Raw genomic sequence first — 21528 nt, forward strand, 5'->3', positions numbered from 1 at the left:
AATGATAACGATAAATATTTCGATGTAAGTTGTTAATGCTTCCAGATTTTAAAAGAGTACCCCAACAATGACTGAAGCCACAAAAATTTAAGGGGCCATTAAATGGCATTATGGCGACGCAGTGGCGCAGTAGGTAGTGCTGTCGCCTCACAGCAAGAAGGTCGCTGGTTCGAGTCTCAGCTGGGTCAGTTGGCGTTTCTGTGTGGAGTTTGAATGTTCTCCCCGTGTTCGTGTAGGTTTCCTCCGAGTGCTCTGTTTTCTCCACAGTCCAAAGGTAAATACAATGGCTAAAATGTCCGTAGTGTATGAGTGTGAATGAGTTTATGGATGTTTCCCAGAGATGGGCTGCAGCTGGAATGGCATCCGCTGCGTAAAACATGTGCTGGATAAGTTGGCGGTCGATTCTGCTGTGGCGACCCCAGATTAATAAAGGGACTAAGCTGAAAAGAAAATGAATAAATAGCATAACATATTTTTGACCAATCAATTCTCAGTGGCCGAAAATTCGGTGCATCTCTAATATGAACACACTTTCATATTCCCATTAGATCAATATAGAGTAAAAAATACAGAGCTTATCGTTGTTATTGACATAAATTTCATCACGATTCGATATAATATCGTTTATTGGCCCAACCCTATGTTCTACTAACCCAACTAACCCAAGGGAACATTCTATATGGGAAAATAACTAACCAACATACTGGAAACTAAAACTTGTTAGCTGAGAGGTAACAATGACTGAAACATAAAATAAAGAAAAATGACGGTTTTTGAAAATACCTGTAAGAACAGGACATGGCAGCCTGATTCTCATACAAACAGCATTATAGTATTTTAACATTTCACAGACTCAAACATGGGTTCTCAGAGGCACATCTGTTTCAGAGGTGTGTGAAACTCACATTTGGTCCTACACAGTTATTACTCTTCCACACAGAGACATAAAGAGCTGTAATCTCCAAGACTCTAATAATGGAGCAACACCATCCCCATGCTTCAGCTGAGCCTCCTCAAGTGATGACCGCTCTAAAACAGCTGTTTTACCCAAACCAGCTAACCTAGAGAGAATGGAAACAACCCTGTTCAAGCATCTTCATTTACAATTTTCAGTCCCAGACTTTCTATTTAGCATTGAGTTGATTCCTACCGCCACCAAGTGGTGATTTAACCCAACATATTTGTTTTCACATTGGAAATTATTTTAATGAGATTTAAACCTGTAAACAGAACAAAATCCTTCCGGAATGATCCTCAACCAAGCTTTAGTGTATTTAGATTTTTAAGGGGCTTATTTTCCGTCTAGAAAGTTCAAAGACATCTTGCTTCAGTAAATCAAGCATCCATGTAACAAGTCTAACAAGTCAAAGTAAACTGCTGATCCATGAGTCCACAAAACTAGTGAATCCATCAAACCTGCTTCCAGAACTTTTCAAAAGTCTTTCCAAATCATTCATTTTCCTTCGTCTTAGTCCTTTATTTATCAGGGGTTGCCACAGCAGAATGAACCACCAATTATTCCGGCATATGTTTTACGTAGTGGATGTCCTTTCAGCCGAAACTCAATACTGGGAAACACCATATACTCTCTCATCCATACACACACCCACACACTACGGCCAATTTAGTTCAGTCAATTTATCTATAGCGCATGTCTGTGGACTGTGGGGGAAACCGGAGCACCCGCAGGACAAATGCATTAGGCTTATCTATCTTATAAGCTTATGTAAAGGGGACCTATTATGACCCTTTTTACAAAATGTAAAATAAAGTCCTCGATGTTTCTAGAGTGTGTATGTGAAGTTTCACACTGTGTGATTGTTAATCATGTGAATGAGCACCGATTTGCCTGTGATTTCAGGCATTTCACAAAACCTGTAGGCGAGTCAAAATCAGGGCTAAAATCATGCAGTCTGAACTCAGAGTTAGTCGCAGACATCATCTTTAGCAGATCTAATGCTTCTCACTCAGGATTGTTCATGCTAATGAGAAAGAGAGCGTCATTAATGGGCGGGTCTTTACCCCTCCGATGGCATGTACAATATGAGTTTGTCAATCAAATTATTTCTCCATACTGTTTTATCAAGTGTGAATATAAAAATAGAATTTATTATATAAATAGGATGGCTATATTCACACACTTTTCCTACACAATGGTTTAAACCCCTTATAAAAGTGATTTTTGCACATTAGGTCTCCTTTGAGACTTGTTAATGTTTGCAAAGGTTTAACTGTTTTACAGGGTTCCTACACATTTTTACTACTAAAATTCCAAGACTTTTGCAGAACTTTCAAGTACATTTTCATGACGTAATGTTTCATGTAATGTCTACATATACATGGTAAGCATTAAGAAAAACAATGACGTTCAAATTTATTACAGCATATCACAGAACATGGACTGGCATGTTTCTTGCGAGGTGGTTGACAGGGTGTTCTGAATAGTTGCTAAGGCCTTGCTAGGGTGTTCTGAGTTGTCGCTAAGCAGTTGCTAACATAAATTAGTACTGTTCTAGTCTGAATTAGCATGTTGCTAGCATGTTTCTAGTATAAACTAGCATGTTGTTAGCATGAATTTAGTATGAATTAGCATCTTGCTAGTATGTTTACACTATGAATTAACATGTTGCTAATATGATTAGTATGTTTCTAGTATGAATTAATATATTGCTAGTATGGAGTGGTATATTGTTAGTATGTTTCTAGTATGAATTTATATTGTTAGTATGGAGTGGTATATTGTTAGTATGTTTCTAGTATGAATTAATATATTGTTAGTATGTTTCTAGTGTGATTAGTATGTTTCTAGTATGAATTATTATATTGTTAGTATGGAGTGCTATATTGTTAGTATGTTTCTAGTATGATTAGTATGTTTTTAGTATGGATTAGTATGTTGTCAGAATGAATTAGTATGTTGTTAGTATGTCCAATGTAAAGTCAATGGCCGTTTTTTTACAATGGAAGTCTATGGGAAAGTTTCTAGGGTGTGGCTTGTAAGTTGAAAGGTCATCAGTGATTGACAGATTGGTAGTCTAAGTTAAATGAGCCCAACCTTAAGTCTGTATGACAGTCTGGTGCAAAGTTATGAGGTCATAAAGTTTGGTCCAATGTTAAGTCAATGGGACTTTTCCAAATTTTTCGGGTCAGTTTTCGGAAAACTGTAAATCGGATGGGATGGAAAAGATATAGCAACTTAATTCAGTATAGTTTGGAGATTTGTGGTTAGTTTGGTGGTTGTAGTATGAACGGTCTAGGAGGAGATGCGTTCTTAAAATAGTCTAAGAAGACAGAAGAATAAGTTTATGTATTATTACAGTATGTTGGCTTTCTCAAGCCAACATAATGAAAACAAACGGGCACAGTTCAAAACAATTCTAAAAACAAGACTTTACGTAATCAGTGCGCCATTCCTCATCACTAGAAAAGACACCAACAGAAAGACATGTAAATAGTTTTATTGTAAGAAATGGACTTCAGTTAAAAATGTGGAACTCTTTAACAGCCTGCAAGTACATAAAAACAGGGAGAGAGACAGTTTGGTCGTGGCGCGGGGGCCCACAATGTACTGAGTACCTTCGCTACAGATTGTTCTAAAAGGCCACAGAGCATTGAAAGACAGGAAGGAAGGGTGAATCACTGCATTTCACAGACATTACCTGCTTCCAAACTACTTCCTTCCACATTTTTATTTGTATCCACCTCATGCCAATATTTAGCAGTCCGGCTTATGTGAAATCACAATGAACTTTTTGTCCAAAAAAACAAAATAATAATAATGCAAACTCAGAGATGCGAGTGTCACTTGTTTTCTTATTGTCTCCTATTTAGAACAGATCCAGCACTGTTATATCCACTCGAGTGCAGCAGTGTTTCTAATCCAATGAACCCAAAACAACCAACAAAAGAGGCTTTCTAGCACAAACAGGCAGGTTCTTAAGGGTCAAGGTATTTAATAGCACCAATGAAACTCTGATTGCCGGTTTTGCATGTGCTATTGACGTACATCAAACGCAACATTGAGAACTACACAGAAAAATTCATAGCAATAGAGAATGACCAGTGCAGATGAAAACAATGAAGCTACACATCAGAGAAAGTTGGCACAGTGATCCCGAATCAAAATCTTTTCACCAATCTCCTAAAATCGACAAATGAAGTGAGCGATCAAACACAGGGCATCAAATTCAAAACTCAACAAGTAAAGATTTCATCTAAAAGTCATCCTTTAGTTGATATTTTTAGTGTTTTGCTTTAATAACGTCAGCTTGACATGGCTATTTGGGGAATGGATTTCAAAGAGTGCAATATTTTCTTTTAAATAACTCACATTTTTATCTTGTGTACTTGTGTTGATTTGGGTCTGACAATATTCTGCTGCTGCTGCTACTACTTCTGAACTTAATTACAAAAGAAACTAAAGAAAAAACTCTCAACGTTAACTTGAATTACAAACATTTGCCAGTAGAGACAATGCGGATGAAGGGATAGAAAAACGCATTAAATATAAGGCAGTAAAAACAGGTAGAAAACGGGCAGTGTTTGTCTTGTCAACTCAAATTTTGGCCTCGAGTCCACCAACGTAGTTCATACAGATAATTCTTTAAAACGAAAATAAAATTATAATAAAATATTTTTTACCTGCGCAACCTTGCTGTGGTTCTACAAAACTATGCATTCTGCAGACCAAAGAGCACGACTGAGTGTTAGTACATGCGTCGACTTGAAAAACGACGCTCAACTACATCCATAAAACAAAGAAAAGACAAACATCAGACTGGGTCCACTCCCTCCAGACAGTCTGTATAAGGCACAGTCACTGAGGATAGACTGGAGTGGTGGTGACTGCTACCTGCCTTACGCCAAAGCAACCACCAAAACCATGAGTGGAAACTAGGAGGTGAGAGGGGTTTGGCGATGAACTTAACACACGTTTTGTCATTCCGTCCCTCAGTTTTTGTGTCAGTAACGTACAAATAAGACGTGATCACAGATATGTACCACAGCAGTGAGGGGAGAGACGGCACTAGAAATCACTACAGACGATGTGTTCGGAGACATTTAAAAATTAGATAAATACATTTGCAGGTGTCTGAAGTTGCTGAAAGAGGAAAGCAAAGTTATATATTACAAGAGATGAAACGCTCCCTTTCCTTGGGAGCGGAACAGAAGTATCGTGGCAGCCAGAGGTCTGAGGGCTTTAAAAACAGCATGATGTGTGTCTATGCATGCTTTAGCAGATGCGATGAAACTCGATATGGAGTTTGTTCGGAAAAGTCCAAACGCGTAACGCAATGTGTGGATAGGGGAGGTAAGTGACTGTGTGGACAGGGCAGGAATGGAGGGTGTGAGAGGAGGGTAAAACTGCAGCGAAACACGACCATTAGAACTCCTCCTGGTCCTCTGACTCAGCGTCTGGTATGACAAACCCCTCCTGAGAGAGAGCGAATAAGACAAACAGAGACAGATAGAGAGAGTGAGTCATCTGATAACACAAGCCTTGTCATTTAAAACTTGTTTCATGAATATTTTCTTCTAGACTGTATTTTGGCGTAAAATGATTATGTGAATATGTTATTAACATCCCTCAAAGCTGAACAGTGTCTAAATTCTCAATGTTTACTAATTCAGTAACTGAATAAGAATATGATGTGTATCTGCAACATCAGTCAGCAAAAGCTACAACTGTCATGCATATTAGGGCTGGGCAATTAATTGAAATCTTCACTCAGAAACCCTAATCAATCAAATTTTTTAAGGTCAGTTTTTTTCAATTACTTTCCCTACTGCATTTGGTGTGGTCTGGCACAGGCTTTGCACGGTCACATATCCGTGCACCTCTCAAAAAATGTAACTACACGTCGCACGTTTGCACTACATTGATGATGAATGAAAGCTGCACTAGAGTTGCCTTGAGAGGGCATATTTTTCATTACATTAAAATGATTATTTACATTATTCAAATATTTGTTTACAGAAGATGCAAGAAATGCACTGATTAAAATATTATTTACAGGATATCCAAGAGTTATTTTATTTAGAAGACACACTGCTTATTTTCTACTTTTAATATGAAAAACATTGAAAATAATTATTTTGTTTCCAAAAGTGACTGTTGGTTTCAGACAATGTGTTTTAATTCCAAATGTTCAACATTGTTGTTCAAGAAATAATCATAAACAGTAAATAGTGTGCTTTCTTCAATTATTTTAAAATCAAGTAATGCCTTCATTGAAAAATCTCTCACTTGTAATATGTGAGCATATTTACTGTACAAAACTTGTCAGTGAACTATTAGGGCAAAAAAAATAAATAAATAAATAAAATAATCGCTTATTAATTGTAATAAGAGTTAAAATGTTCAGTTAATCAAGACTTTGATTTCAGGCCAAATTGCTCAGCCCTAATGCATATCTTGTAAGAGAAGCACGGTTCTGTGATCAATAGTAAATTTCCTGCGAAGGCACTGAAAATATCCCACAAAGAGACATAGGAAATCAATCAGAGCAGAGGATGTAACTGCTTTTAATGATTCAGCATGACTAATAAACCCACAACTACAAAATGAGTTCTATTCATCTTTATACGAGTACTTTATACAGGTTTTACAAGTAAAAACATGTTCTTAAATGTGGCAAACAGCTGTCAAATCGCAGAATGAATATCTTCAATTTTAGGCTCACAACAATAAAAATGCCAGTGATTTTTTTTGTATAGCGACAGTACAGTGAATTATGGCTGTTTAGTAAACGCTGGTATGTAAAATCAGGTGCTTGAAATTTACAGATGATTACAGAGTCAGCTTTACAGCCAAATGTGGATTTGCACTTTTTAAGGAATTAACTTTTTGGCAGACTAGGAAACCAGTAAAAATGTGTAGAATAAGTGTATTATATTTGAAGAGTGTTATACTGATGACAGGCCCCTTAACTAATCAAGTCATATTGCAGACAAACTGTCATATGAGATGCCAAATATCTACAAAAATGTCATATCAATTGCTGGGTTCCCATCTAAACGTGAAGCAAAAACCCAAAAAAGACAAATGCAAATTAGGTGCGTTTCCATCAAGTTGTTAAAGCAGCTGATTGTAGTATTGGTAACCTAGTAACCAACAATAAACAAAACAAGTGATGGCACTTTTATCACCGGTTTCTCATGTGATACTTCAAAATGCACATTAACACAGGGTGATGGAAGCTCACCTACTGACTAAAGCCTTGCTCCCACTGTCAGATCAAATTCAGTTTCATGCATTTCTGATTGGAATTTAATATTTAGCATGGCAAAACTCAGGCAAATTAACACATGGTAAAAAATACAATTCACATCACTCTTCAGGAGTGTAGATATCACCATTGTCACAGAATATAATGCAGAAATTCTGTGAAATAAAATAGTACCACAGGGCACACAAGCTACTGCCCTCACACTACAACAGCCATAAGTAAAGGCCAATGGAGGGCTTTTGGCAAGGACGCCAGGGTCACATCCCAACTCTTTACAAGAAATTTTTTTACTAGGATTTTTAACAGCCACAGATAGTCAGTACCTTGGTTTAATATTTCAGACGAACGACAGGGATTCTTATTCTTTTCTTATTCTTATTGTTGATAGTGGTCCATACAACTCCCACTGCTGGTCAAGTTTTCCCAGGTAGTCTCCTCTCTAGGTACTGACCAGGCTAAACACTGCACGGATTAAATGGGCAACCGGTCGTGGGCTACAGAATTATATGACTGTGTCCTTTTGAACAGGTACAGATTTTTTACATCTTTATTTAGTGTGTTGGCACTGAATCATTTGTCAGATAACAATCAGACTCACAAATGGTCAGATTTTGAATGAGATTCTGTGTGAGATGATATTGTAAAACAGCATCTCAGAGTTTGTCCTGATAAGATGCTCACTCATGAAATAAATCATGGCTTTGGTATGTTTAAGGCATGCTTATACAAGGGAATCAGTTTCATGTAAGATTCATTACTATGACTGTGACATGTTATACTTACATCTGTGGCATAGAGAATATCCACAATCCTCTGCAGGGTGGGGTCTCCCTCACCCTCCTTCTCTTGACAGATCAGCTCAATGTTCCTCAGTTTTCCAAAGTAAAAGTCCCGCTCCTTCTCCATATCTTGGATCGTAGATTTCAAGATGTTTAACTGAAAGTCACCACACATGCATTTTAGTTGTGAAATATGACCTAACACAGAAAAAGAATGATGTGAGAGTGTATACGGTGTAACAAACCTCTTGAATTAGCTCTGCTCTTTCCTCATCGCCACCAGCACCAGGTCTCCGTGCAGAGCCAGGCACCATCTTGGGTGTTACCTTGGCAACGGCTGCCCTCTGTGGTGCTGTTGGGAACAAGCAATCACTAGTAAGAGACTGACAACTGAGTGTGAAATATATAGGGAACTTCAGTTGTTAATAAAGTTCTAACCATATAGCAGAACTTTACAGGATCTGATCTTAAAAAATGAGTGTTAAAATTATTATTTTTAAACTGTAAGGTAGAAAGCCGGCAATAAAATCAGCAAGAAATCATCCTTTCTGTCATGGTGATGTCAAGCATCATGCTATTTAGTATAAATCTGATTTTGGAAGTAAATTAGGTTTTAAACATGATTTCTTGCTGACTTTACACCTGTCTACTAGCATTTTATTACAACCAACAGTCTACAATCACACCAGCCTCATCACGTTTACCCTTCATTGAACAGTTTCAGTCTAGTCATTTAATGTCATAATTAAAAATTATTTGAACTGTCAATTTAGTCTGATCCAACAAAATCAACAAACTACAGTAATCATGTTGCATGTTGGTGTATTTCTTAGCCGACACCTCTCATTGTCTTCTGTGGGGAATTTGAGGCGTGCACTTGAGTAAATTATGATAATGATTTTTATTCGTTAACTAAAGTGAATCTGATTAACATTAATTCCACAGCTAAGTATCAGACACCTGTAAAGTTAATGCGTTTGACTAAAATATATACAAATAAAACGGAGCGGGTGCTTTTTTAAATTAATGACCATGAATGAAAGTACAACCGGTGAGCAGTCTGACAAAAAAAAGTGCCCTTCTGGATCAAATCAGCAGAATGCTCTTCTAGATCTTTCACTTTATTTGAAGACACTACTGACTATGTTTACATGGACATCAGTAATCTAGTTATTTACCTTAATCTGAATAAGACAGCAATATAATTAAAAGTGTTTATGTGAAGTGCTTTTTGAATGTTGCGTCACCAGGTTATCCACGCTTCCTGCAGTCTCGTGTAATTTTGGATGTTTCATCTTTAATTTTTTGACTTTAACTGCAGTTTGGCAGTTTTAATGAACATTTTATTCATGCCCCGTGACAAACTGGGGTATTGGACGTGAGTAATAGTGTAAGGACTGGTGGAAGAGTGTTGTTTTAATAGAATTTAATACCGCAAAACTTCTGCATTTCACGATGTGTGTTTGCGGTCCTTTACTGACAGCCGTGTGTGTGGATCTTGTCGCAAAATGCGGCAATAAGACCTACATGACAGTAATAGTTTGATTGCAGGAATTACTCCAATAATGCTTCTAATATATGCATACTCCACATGTCTTAATTCCATTTCTGTCTAGTTTGATTTCTGTGACTTTAGTCGGATTAAGTTAACTAATTTTTTTTAATTGCTGTTCTTAATCAGAGTATTGTCTAAATCATATTAAAATCGATTGAGGTAAAGTTGGTTTTATATTCACACATTCATTACCACGATACTTTGAATATTCAGTCTAACATCACATGTAAATATGACTCTAAAACAACATTAGCACTATTTATTTGACTGTGAACAATGTTGTACTTTGATAGTCACTGGCTGCTATTGTGATTTCGCTTTTTAGAATTTGCAAAAAATGTTTTTGTTTAATTATATTAAATAAATTAAGTAAGATTGTGTGAATATAAAACCTACTTCAACTACCTCAATTAAAAATCGTATTAAAGTATTGTTGCCCATGTAAACATACTCACTGCTCAACTCAACCACACTGTCAGGGCTCTGCAAACTTGACTTTGCAAAGCAGCATTTTCTGTATGTATGAATATCAAAAGCAAGAAGGCTATGGTTCACGTTTATTGACAGTGGAAGATGATTTACAGTTAGTCGTGTCAGAAATCCAACCACGGATTAGCATGTTGTTCCCACAAAAACTCACACTCAGCCATCACACTGAAGCAACATGAACACTGAAGAAACATGGCCAGACTGTTCTGACTGAAACTGTTCCATTAACTAAAAAGCAGACAAGAGATTCAAAGTGTTCCAACATCCGAATCCCCTACAGACACTCAAGACATATTAAAGCCCTAAAGCCCATCACACAGCTTCATACCGATTTCAACTGCTGGTTTGCTTGTCTTAACAGGGGGAGACTGATGGACTGCAGTACACCAATGAACAGACATTTTTGACAATTCAAAACAAGAGCAAAAACAGAATGATCAAGTCTCTAAATATGCCTAATAAAGGAATTAAACTGAAAATGAAAATAACACAATGCCTAATGGAAATCAACAAAACAAGGAAGCAAAATGTTTATATTGTGCATGTGCATTTTATTGGCTGATGTAGACAATATGCTAGGAATAAAACTGAGGTGTATAAAATGAGTTCAAAGTGACCAACCTGCATTCATGATCTTCTTGGGCTTACTGAGGGCAGACATGGAGGGGTTTGGGACTGGCATGGTGTCCTGGCCCTGTCGCGCCTCCACTGGGTCATACTCTTTTCCATCATAGTTGGCGTCAAAGAACTTCTTAAACCACTGAACATACTCAAAATTGTCTTGAAATTTGCCCTTCACCAATTTGTCAACTGGGATAATCTGATGGAGAAAACATCCAAATATAAATAACATGGGTTTACCATAGATATTTAAAAAAGCATAAACAGAAGAATACAACCGTATATGAAGAATTGGGTTACTTGCCCAGTTAGACAAATATCAAAATCTTCTCTTTTTTTGACAACACTGTTGTAAAGTGCAAGATTTATTCTCTCTTATGTTCAAAAATAATATTTTATTTTAAAGAAACACAATTGTATGGATAAACTTCTGTTATACTCAACCTAGCCAGACACTGCATGTATAGACAAACACAAGGACAAAAAAAGTTATGCAACTCACTTTATCAACTCCCATCTTCTTAAAGGCAGCTTGCAATATCTTAAAATTGTGAATGTATTCATGCTCTAACTTTGCACCAAATTTAACTTTCTTCAAAGGTATGCAGCCTGGGAACAGCATGTCCATGAACTGGCAGTAGGCTGCACCTATAGGGAAAGATTATAGATTACAAACAGCTGATCAATTAAAAGACATCATAATTTTTCTATTAACAGGAACTGAAAATTATTTTTTCATCATTTGTTTTTATTAACAGGACACTGTGATGGATTAAAAATGTCTGATATGTGTAAAGGTCTTTGGACACTAAAGTGCAAAATTTTCATAATGGTTTTTCATCTTCAAAACCAAAAAATACATCACACAAAGTAACCTTGCACAAAGTCTGATGAATATGTCGGGGGGGGGGGGGATTATATGTACAGCGGGGAAAATAAGTATTGAACACGTTATGTTTTTTCCTGGGAACCCAAACAATACAAAAACAAAAAAATAAAACACAAAATTTATTTTTTGAAAAAATAGTTATGTGTAATAACAATGAAATGACACAAGTAGAAAGTACCAAACTACTGGAACACATTTATTACTTTATATAAAAGGTTGTGATTTTTTCTACAGCTTGATTTACTTTCTCTGAAAGCATTTGAGAGTTTCTTTTGCTGTGTTTTGATCATTGTCTTGCTGAAATGTGCTGATTTCATCTTCATCATCCTGCTAATGTAGATGTTGGATTAAAGCAGCTAATGTTTATTTACACCAAGGAAGAGCAGAGGGTTGCTGAAGAACTACTGAGAGATTTCAGCTGCTGTCTGGGCTTTCACTGCCTTTCTACAGCTCCCTTTCATCATGTGTTCAATACTTTTTCCCTGTGTCATTTCATTTTATTATGCATAGCTTAATTTGTAAATTAATTAGAATTGTTTTCTTTGCATATATGGATTTTTTTGGGATGTTACCAACATCCGGGGAAAATTTCAAGTAAACGGCCCCTTTAGAAATATATTTTTTGAGAAAAATCGTTTCGTGTTTCGTGCAGTTGGCAGTTCATTCCACTGTGCAAACTCCTGATAAATTAAGGACTAAACTAATGAAAATGAATAAAAAAATTTATGTATACATCACAAAAAAATTAGGAGTCAAATCAAGCAGTAATGCTTTGTTCTTTCTCTTCTTCAAAAAACAAAAGAGAAGAAATATTGTGTTCATCCAATCCACTGCACAAAGAGGAAAAAGAGTTCACATCAATAAAGAGCAGAGCCGGGATTATCCCGAAAATTCAAAGTTTAAGAAAATCCGTGGCATTTGGATACCTTGTTTGTGATGCTGCAGCCACATAACAGATTACTGTCAACGCCACATTCTGTCTTTATAACACGCACTTTGTTTGTCAAAAAGTGCTTTGTGCTCCAAGTGACATTAGGCTTAGGCGGTAATATGGTATACCGCGGGATCTAAAAATAGCAACGGTGTCAATTTCAATACCGTTATAACGTCATAAAAAAACAATGCACTTATATAGGAGACAAGTATTAAATATTATTTATTTAATGCCTAAAAATACGCATGCGTGATTGTCATCACAGGACAGTGTGGAGGAGTGAGAGAGAGAGTTAAGGTAAGTTGGCGAGTCGTGCATCAAGTGACCTGGTCTCAAAAAAGAACACAACCTCTGCAGTTTGGCAGTATTTCAGGTTTCGACCGAATGAGAAGGAAGACATGGTAAATACGAACTAGAGGTCTGCATTCCCGCTGCTGTGCCATGGGAGCCGTGGGACCTGACCAGATTTCTTGCGGTGCGGGAATAAATTTCCAAATAAATCGTGGGAGCAGTCGGTAACTCTGGTGTAATTTGAATGGGAGTGGGCGGTCTAACAATATCGCTCCCGAGCATGCTCGCATCGCGTGGATGCTGTTTATATGTGTGTCAGTGTGTGTGTGAATGAGAGAGAGCTTGATGCTGTGTGTCGCTTGTTTGGTGCGTCTATATGTGTATGTGTGTGAATGAGAGAGAGCATGATGCTGTGCGTCGTTTGTTTGGTTCTGTCTATGTGTGTGTGTGTGTGTGAATGAGAGAGAGCGTCCCGCGCAGATCTCTAATACGAACAAGACAAACAGGTGACCGCAGACCTAAGGTCGCATATACGGTATTCAGTTTCTGAATGGTTTAGGCACAAGCCAACAGTTTGGTGATGCTGTCTGCGCCTTACATCATAATTTTGTTATTATGCACGGTAATACCGGATACCGAGGTAAAATAGGGAGGAGGATGGACGGTATCAAAATTTGGATATCACCCAAGCCTAAGTGACAGCATTCTGGATTTTGGTTTTCGCTTGTACCATAACCTGAACTTTTTTATGACTGACAAAGGTTTCAGAGACCGTGTGTAAACATGATTGACAAAAACGGGAGGTTAAATTTTTTTTACATGCAAACATTTCAGGCTCAAATCTGAACTGTTAATGCATCGCCGTTGGTCATCTTATTGATACAGCATTAGCAGATTTTGTTGTAAATGGGCTAATGAACCTGGCAGCGCCTTGAACACAAATCAAATATTACAAATCTGTAATCCACCATTGTTGTTGTTACAGGTTGTTACATATGAGGTTCTCCTTTTTCCATAAGTCTTAAAGCATCATGAGAAATAAACAAAATTAACCAGCTAAACAGTAGCAAACTTTGATTTGAACAAACAGAGTGGCACAAATGTTCATTCACAGTACAGCACTATTTTAAGCAACATTCTAGTTTATACAACTAGTTCTGTTTTTATTAATGGATTTCACAATTCTTAACTCATTTAAGGCCCTTACTTTAGTCAAAGAAAGACAATCCCTTGACGCACTGCAAATCACAATCAATCATTAAAAAATTTGAACAAAATAATAAACTATAAACCAAAAGTTCCTTTCAAAAATATACACAAACACTTAAATCATTTGAGAGTATATCGTTACAGACTCGATAACTTCATTTACAGTGCATTATGGGAGTGTCTGTTGCCTCCACAGCTCTTCTGGCATCCTCTGAACATCACTACTGTAATGTATAAGTAATGTAGTTTTTACAATTAAAACAATTCTTTTAGAACATGAAAGAAAATTAAAGTAGGTTTCAACAAACACAATACTACTAAAGACCTCTGAACTTCAATGGTTTATTTTTAGGCTTATTAGTTATTATCGTTAAAAATAAATTTCCTTATGAAGTAAACCTAAATGAATTTAACTCCTCCAGACAACTCACCTGAACATAAAAGCTCAATCTTGGTAAAGTTCATCTGTAGAGACTCATTGATCCACGCAAGCATGTCATGACGACTCAGATTGTCGCTAGTCACTGAGGTGGAATATACGTTCACAGCCATGTCCTGAAATGAAATTGAGACATCATGAGTAACCATAGGCCGAAGCAGACTCATAGTGCTGGGGTGTAATTTAATACAGATCAATGTAACATGTGACCCTGGACCACAAAACCAGTCTTAAGTTGCACTAGTATATGTCCGGCTACAGACAAAAAAAGCATTGTATGGGTTAAAATGAAAGTTTTTCTATTTTAAGACAAAATCATTAGAGTATTAAGTAAAAAAAACATGTTCTATGAAGATATTTTGTAAATTCCCTAACATAAATATATATTAAAAAAATTGGTTAGTAATGTGCATTTCTGAGAACTTTATTGTGGACATATTTTGGTAATTTTCTCAATATTTTTTATTCTTTTCCCCCCCCAGTTTTATTTTCAAATATATGTCAAACATCATACTGTATAATTATTTATAGACTTTTCCAATTATTTTTAACCTTCTGATTTCAGATTGTCTAATATTTTTATGTTTCCCAAATACTGTCTCATCTCAACCAACCAAACATCGATGGAAAGCTCCTTTATTCAAGTCTAACTCTCGGTTATTGAGGTAAAGTTAAGATTTATATTCGCACATTCATTCATTTAACAGCCCCTATATTGTTTAGCCCCTATGCTACTTTAAATATTCGGTCTGAATTAGCATGCAAGTACTACTTCAAAACAACATTAGCACTTTTTAATTCACTGTGAACAATATTGTGCTTGATAGTCATTGGCTACTAATAAGATTTTCCTATTAAGAATTAGCAAATAATGCTTTTCTGAAATTACATTATGAAGGAGAATGTCTAAATGTGCGGATATAAAACCAACTTTATCTCTCGGTTTCATGATCAAATTTGAAACTAATTCGTGTTTTTGTGATCCAGTGTCATATATTATAATATTCTAAAATAAATATTCAGTCAAAATCTCAATTTTACTACAAAAGGTTTTTAATAAGCATGCATTAACTTTGACAGTGTATAAAGAAACATAAGCACAGCAATGAATCAATGCAGTATTATGTATTTGATCACATGGGTGTCTCATAAGGGTGTGTACCATGAATGTTTAACCTCAGATTTGACCTCAAGATTTCTGTATTCCCTCCATAAACCAAACACATAAATTCTTGCTTTAAAAAACTCTTCATTCAACAAACATACTGTTATCTAAGACAATTACCACTATGTAGAAACCACTGTTCTTCTAGTTCAACCTAACATACTGGGTAGCGTAATGCGTCCTAATGGCAGAGTCTAAAGACAGCTGAGAAGATGCTGAAGACGACGTTTAATAGTACGTTCATGACAGTCCTTCTAGCTGTTTTAAAACATGACAGGTTACCCTATTTAGACATTTTTATTTTGTTAAAACTACGCACGTTTAATTTGAAAGCGCATACGACGCTCTAAACGCTTTCTTGGTAGGCAGCTCGCTAGGATTTGAGACACAGCCCTGAGTCATACAGCGCCTCAGCTGCTCCTCATTCAGGCCTCGCCTTCCTCTCTAGAGCCCTTAAACATGCGTATTTGCTGATAATTACTACGACAACGAGGCTAAAATAGATGTACGCATTTATTCGAGCAACAAAGGCAGGCCTCGTCTACCTCAGGACCGACGAAATATAAGACAAGCCCAGCAAATTCTTTTGTCCCATAAAACATCAGCAGCAGCATCAGCTTCCGTTAGCGGCCGGGGCTAACCGTTCATTTCAGCGCACTCGTTTAAAACAGACCGTCTTCGATGTGTTTATTACGCTTTAACAACAATGTCATAACATAACCCGCGTCTCTATGTCGTCTACATAGGACATAAACTAAGAAGTGGTAAATGTGTAACGGTATTTGAAAACGTCTCAGACGAGTTTTACCTCTTGTTCGCCGGCGCCTCTTTCTCTCAGATCATGCGTCGGTTTGTTCTTTGGCCGCTTAACGTCATCACGTAGAGCTACGCAGGGAACGTATTGTGCAAAATACAGAGCAAATTAAGAGTCTTTCCTATTCGTTGCTTATGCTTATCCTTCAAAACGTTATACCAAAATATGTCAAAAACCCTGTAAAAACCTTGCAAAAAATGAGGAAGGAGATCTAAGGATATATTATTTGGAATTAAAAATGGTTTATAAAGAATTAAATCTCTCTCTCTCTCTCTCTCTCTCTCTCTCTCTCTCTCTCTCTCTCTCTCTCTATATATATATATATATATATATATATATATATATTATTATTATTATTATTATTATTATTATTATTATTATTATTATTATTTATATTTATTTATTTTTATTTATTTATTTTTTAAATATCTAAAAATATATATTTGTAGGAAATCCGTTTATGTAAATTAGTTTCTAGCAATTTAGGCATTTATTCTGTGTTTTGAATTTTGAAATATATAATTTTTTGACAACTGATAGCTCTAAAGATATCATGGATTCAATTAATCAAATCAATCAAATCAATCAATCAATCAATCAATCAATCAATCAATCATATATTCTGAAATATCTGAATATAATTTGATTTATTCATTGGGATAAACCCCTTGAGATGTACCATCTCATTTTCAAGTGGGTCCCACAATTAATCAATCACATAATAACACCAGAAGGAAAAAACAAAACATAACTTACACAACATCAAAAAAAACAGGGGAGGGGGGGAGTGGTTTACATACATAAATACGTATATAGACATAGTAAAAAATATATATACTATACAGATCAGTGAAATCACCACATAAATAACAACAACCTTAGGAAAAACAAGTACAATCCAAAGTAAAACATGATAACAACGTTTGCTTAAGCACCTTAAATGATGTAATGGATCGAATGTTAGCAGGTAAATTATTCCAGTCTAATGGACCCTTAAACATAAAAGCTCTTTCACCAATAGATTTTTTAAAACGAGGACCAAAAAATAAGTCTGAACAGAATGTCTAACTTGATAATTTAAGGGAAAAAATACAAAATATTGTTGTAAATAATAAGGATACTCAAAATGAATACATTTAAATATAAACTAAAGCCAGTGAATATGTCGTCTTGTGTGCAAAGACAGCACACTGCAGCAGATACATTATACAATGATGTGTGTAAAAAGAACAACCCAGAACAAGTTTGCAAAGTCTATTATATGCTGTATCAAGAGGAGCAAGATCTAATATTGATGCACTCTGATAAGCAATTTCACAATAATAAAAAATTAGAAAATTAAGTTAAAGAGCAAGTTTTTTGTGAACACTAAATGAAGAACAATGCCTAGACCGATATAAGGTACTAATTCTAAAGTTGACTTTAATTACAATATGATTAATATGTGATTTAAAGGTCAGAATCAAGCCACACTCCAAGGTATTTAATCGTATCAACTTCATCCAAAGAAGTACCATCATTACATAATATAGAATAGGGGTAACGTTTTGATTTAAGGTTTCGTCTGGAAGCAAAAACCATAATGCAAGACCAAGTTTTATTAATCACTAATTTATTTAAGTACTAATTTTTATCTAAAAGCCAATTTTTTAAGAAATTAAAATCATACTGAAGGGACAACTGAATATGTAAGATATCAGAATCTGACACAAAAATGATGGTATCATCAGCAGAAAGATGAAAACTACACTTATTTCACTTATTTTGAAAATGAATGGTAAATTAATACCATAAATAGAGAAAAGAAGTGGTCCTAGTATTGAACCCGGAGGAACACCTCTTTCTTGAACCCAAAAATCATAGTTAAACCCATTTAATACTACATATTGTTTTCTATTATGCAAATTTGTGTTAAACCACATAATTGCATTTTCAGACAGACCAATATCACGAAACCTATCTAAAAGTAAATATCGATCAACTAAATCAAAAGCTTTGGACAAATCAAGAAAAATAGCACCTTTGAGTTTACCCTTATCAGCCGCAGCAAACAAATCATTAGTAAACTTATTTAATATAGTAGTTTTAGAGTGAAAAATAATGGATATATGTATCCCACTTTGAATATATATATAATATATCCAGAAAGGCGACGCAGTGGCGCAGTAGGTAGTGCTGTCGCCTCACAGCAAGAAGATCGCTGGGTCGAGCCTCGGCTCAGTTGGCGTTTCAGTGTGGAGTGTGGCAAGTTCTCCGTGTTCGCGTGGGTTTCCTCCGAGTGCTCTGGTTTCTCCCACTGTCCAAAAACATGCGGTACAGGTGAATTGGGAAGGCTAAATTGTCCACAGTGTATGAGTGTATGTGTGAATGAGTGTGTGTGGATGTTTCCCAGGGATGGGTTGCGGCTGGAAGGGCATCTGCTACGTAAAAACGTGCTGGATAAGTTGGCGGTTCATTCCGCTGTGGCGACCCTGGATTAATAAAGGGACTAAGCCGAAAAGAAAGTGAATGAATGAATGAATATTCAGAAAAATCTGAATATAATAGACATGTTTATCCCTCTTTAAAATATAATCAATAACAAAATACAGTTTGATTTACAAGACATGATATTTGTTCCTACCTCATGTTGTGGTGGAAAAATTTATTTAAATTATTATTAAAACATTTATTTCTATAAAACTTCTCTTTCTTACGAGAAACATCACATATTAAGAAACATATGCCTTCCTAAAGATGATACAACAACAAATACTACAAGAAGGGTCATTAAGAAAGTGATCATGCAGTCAATAAGTGTAAATTCTAAAATCGAATCCTCTAAAGAGAACTGGGTGTCAACTGTGACAAAGTGGGCCTTGAAGCAGGGGAAAGAAGATATAGTTGAAGTCAGAATTATTCAACCCCATGAATTATTAAATCCCCTGTTTATTTTTTCCTGAATTTCTTTTTAACGGTGAGATTTGTTTAACACATTTCTAAACATAACAGTTTTAATAACTCATTTCTAATAACTGATTTATTTTATCTTTGCCATGATGACAGTAAATAATATTTGACTAGATATATTTTAAGATCTAGTAATATTTTACTTCTATACAGCCTTAAGTGACATTTAAAGGCTTAACTAGGTTAACTAGGTTAACTAGGCAGGTTAGGGTAATTAGGCAAGTTATTGTATAACAATGGTTTGTTCTGTAGACTATCGGAAAAATATAGCTGAAAGGGGCTAATAATTTTGACCTTAAAATCGTTTGTAAAAAATTTAAAACTGCTTTTATTCTAGCTGAAATAAAACAAATAAGACTTTCTCCAGAAGAAAAAATATTATCAGACATACTGTGAAAATGGGGCGGCACGGTGGCACAGTAGGTAGCATGTTCACCTCACAGCAAGAAGGTCGCTGGTTCGAGCCTTGGCTGGGTCAATTGCCGTTTCTGTGTGGAGTTTGAATGTTCTCCCCGTGTTCATGTGGGTTTCCTCCGGGTGCTCCGGTTTCCCCCACAAGTCCAAAAACTTGGTATAGGTGAATTGGGAAGGCTAAATTGTCCATAGTGTGAATGATGTGTATGGATGTTTCCCAGTGATAGGTTGAAGCCGGAAGGGCATCCTCTGCGTGAAACGTATACTGGGTAATTTGGCAGGTCATTCTGCTGTGGCGACCCTGGATTAATGAAGGGACTACGCTGAAAAGAAAATGAACGAATGAATACTGTGAAAATGTCCTTGCTCTGTTCAACATCATCTGGGAATATTTAAAAAAAGAAAAAAAAATATTCAAAGGTTTAATAATTCTGATTTCAACTGTAAAACCTGATATATGGCTAGCCTGTGTGTCGCACTCTGCAGCAACAGGTGTTCCTGTATGACTGTCGGACCTATTCTTTGCACAGAATTAAATCTTGTTTGGAAGTAAACCTTATTAGAATTTGTCTCTTGATCAGTTCACATTAATATCAGTATTTTTGTCTCATGTTTGAGCCTTTTAATAAAAAAAGAATATAGAGATTATTTAAATACTACGTATTTCAAATAATAAATATTTCAATCTTTACTAAATAAAATTGACTATATTTTATTATACAACCTAAAAGCCACAAAGGCCTGATGAATTATTCAACATTGATTTTTAAAAATTCTACTTTAAAAGTGTATTAAACTGTTTAATTCAAAAATGCAGAGAATGGATAATGCATGAAATGCCAAAAGTTTGCCTCATGAAGACTTTATTTTTTCATACAGATATCATCTCTGCTTATTCTTTTGTATTTACAGTATGTAAACAAGAGAGTTCACAAGACAAGAGGAAGAAAGAAACATGCCCACAATAAGTAAAATCTTTTCCTTTACTCCTCTAGATTTTTGCTCCTTTTGTTTCTTTATGAAGAAACCTTTCACGGGTGAAAGACATTAAAGATAGAAATCCTTGAATCTTTCCAAGAAACGTAGTGACAATCTATTAGTACTCACAATCATACTCCCAACGTTTTTGACCTTGTACAAACACGCACTTTTTTTTACATTTACCTTTGTATGAAATAAACTCGCTCTTCCAGAGGCACTTCTAAGTGCATCTTTCACATAAAAAGAAAAAAAAATGATATCAAACACATTTGTCGACGTTTACAAAAGCTGATATGTATAAAAAAAAGGACAACAGTTTTACAGTTGCATATTGTATATCAAAGGGTGTTTTTTTGTACTAAACAAGTCACAAATTCAAATACGAAATGCACGTAGAAATGAATCAAACTTTTATAGGCGTTATCCTAATGTGGAGTTTGATGTAGTGAACAGAAAGTGAACATGATGAAGTCTGTCTGAAATGAGTCAAGGTCCTTTGGTGTTCACATCTGACTCTCTTTGAATGGCACCGTTCTGAAGATAAAAAAAACAACATCTTGAACTCGGGTTATGAGACCGCAACCGAGGAGCTGCTTTTAGTGTTGTCTGTGGAAGGGGAAGGCCCTCGGTTTGCAGGCGATGTTTTTTCAGCAGATGGTGGTGGTTGGGTTTTAGGGGACTGTCCTACAGGTTTTCCGGCTGCATCTGAACTTGCTTCTGCTTCAGTTTCCTGCTGAGATGCTGTGGCTGAGGAGATAACAGAGAAAAGC

General features: G+C 35.9%; 2 protein-coding genes across 7 annotated transcripts in view; both read right to left on the reverse strand.

Moving 5' to 3' along the window:
• Positions 1-4510: 4510 nt before the first annotated feature.
• Positions 4511-16475, reverse strand: mapre1b (microtubule-associated protein, RP/EB family, member 1b). 2 transcript variants are annotated; one of them, XM_056449161.1, is made up of 8 exons: positions 16409-16475; positions 14428-14551; positions 11176-11321; positions 10674-10872; positions 10381-10428; positions 8254-8360; positions 8013-8165; positions 4511-5434 (listed from the first exon to the last, which is right to left on the reverse strand). In XM_056449161.1, exons 2-8 carry the CDS (start codon positions 14546-14548, stop codon positions 5384-5386), a joined length of 825 nt encoding a protein of 274 aa, XP_056305136.1. In that variant the 5' UTR covers positions 14549-14551; positions 16409-16475; the 3' UTR covers positions 4511-5383. The 2 variants fall into 2 exon arrangements, with proteins under 2 accessions (XP_056305136.1, XP_056305137.1); XM_056449162.1 differs by lacking the exon at positions 10381-10428.
• Positions 16476-20623: 4148 nt separating this feature from the next.
• The window catches only part of prkcbp1l (protein kinase C binding protein 1, like), a 53534-nt gene continuing 52629 nt past the window's right edge, over positions 20624-21528 (reverse strand). For all 5 annotated transcript variants that reach the window (XM_056448880.1, XM_056448878.1, XM_056448876.1 and 2 more), the window contains exon 20: positions 20624-21505. In XM_056448880.1, the coding sequence (XP_056304855.1) occupies positions 21327-21505 (179 nt within the window). In that variant the 3' untranslated portion in view covers positions 20624-21326. The remainder of the gene's footprint in view (positions 21506-21528) is intronic.

This window comes from Danio aesculapii, chromosome 23 (genome assembly GCF_903798145.1).
Source record: "Danio aesculapii chromosome 23, fDanAes4.1, whole genome shotgun sequence".
Lineage (NCBI taxonomy): Eukaryota > Metazoa > Chordata > Actinopteri > Cypriniformes > Danionidae > Danio > Danio aesculapii.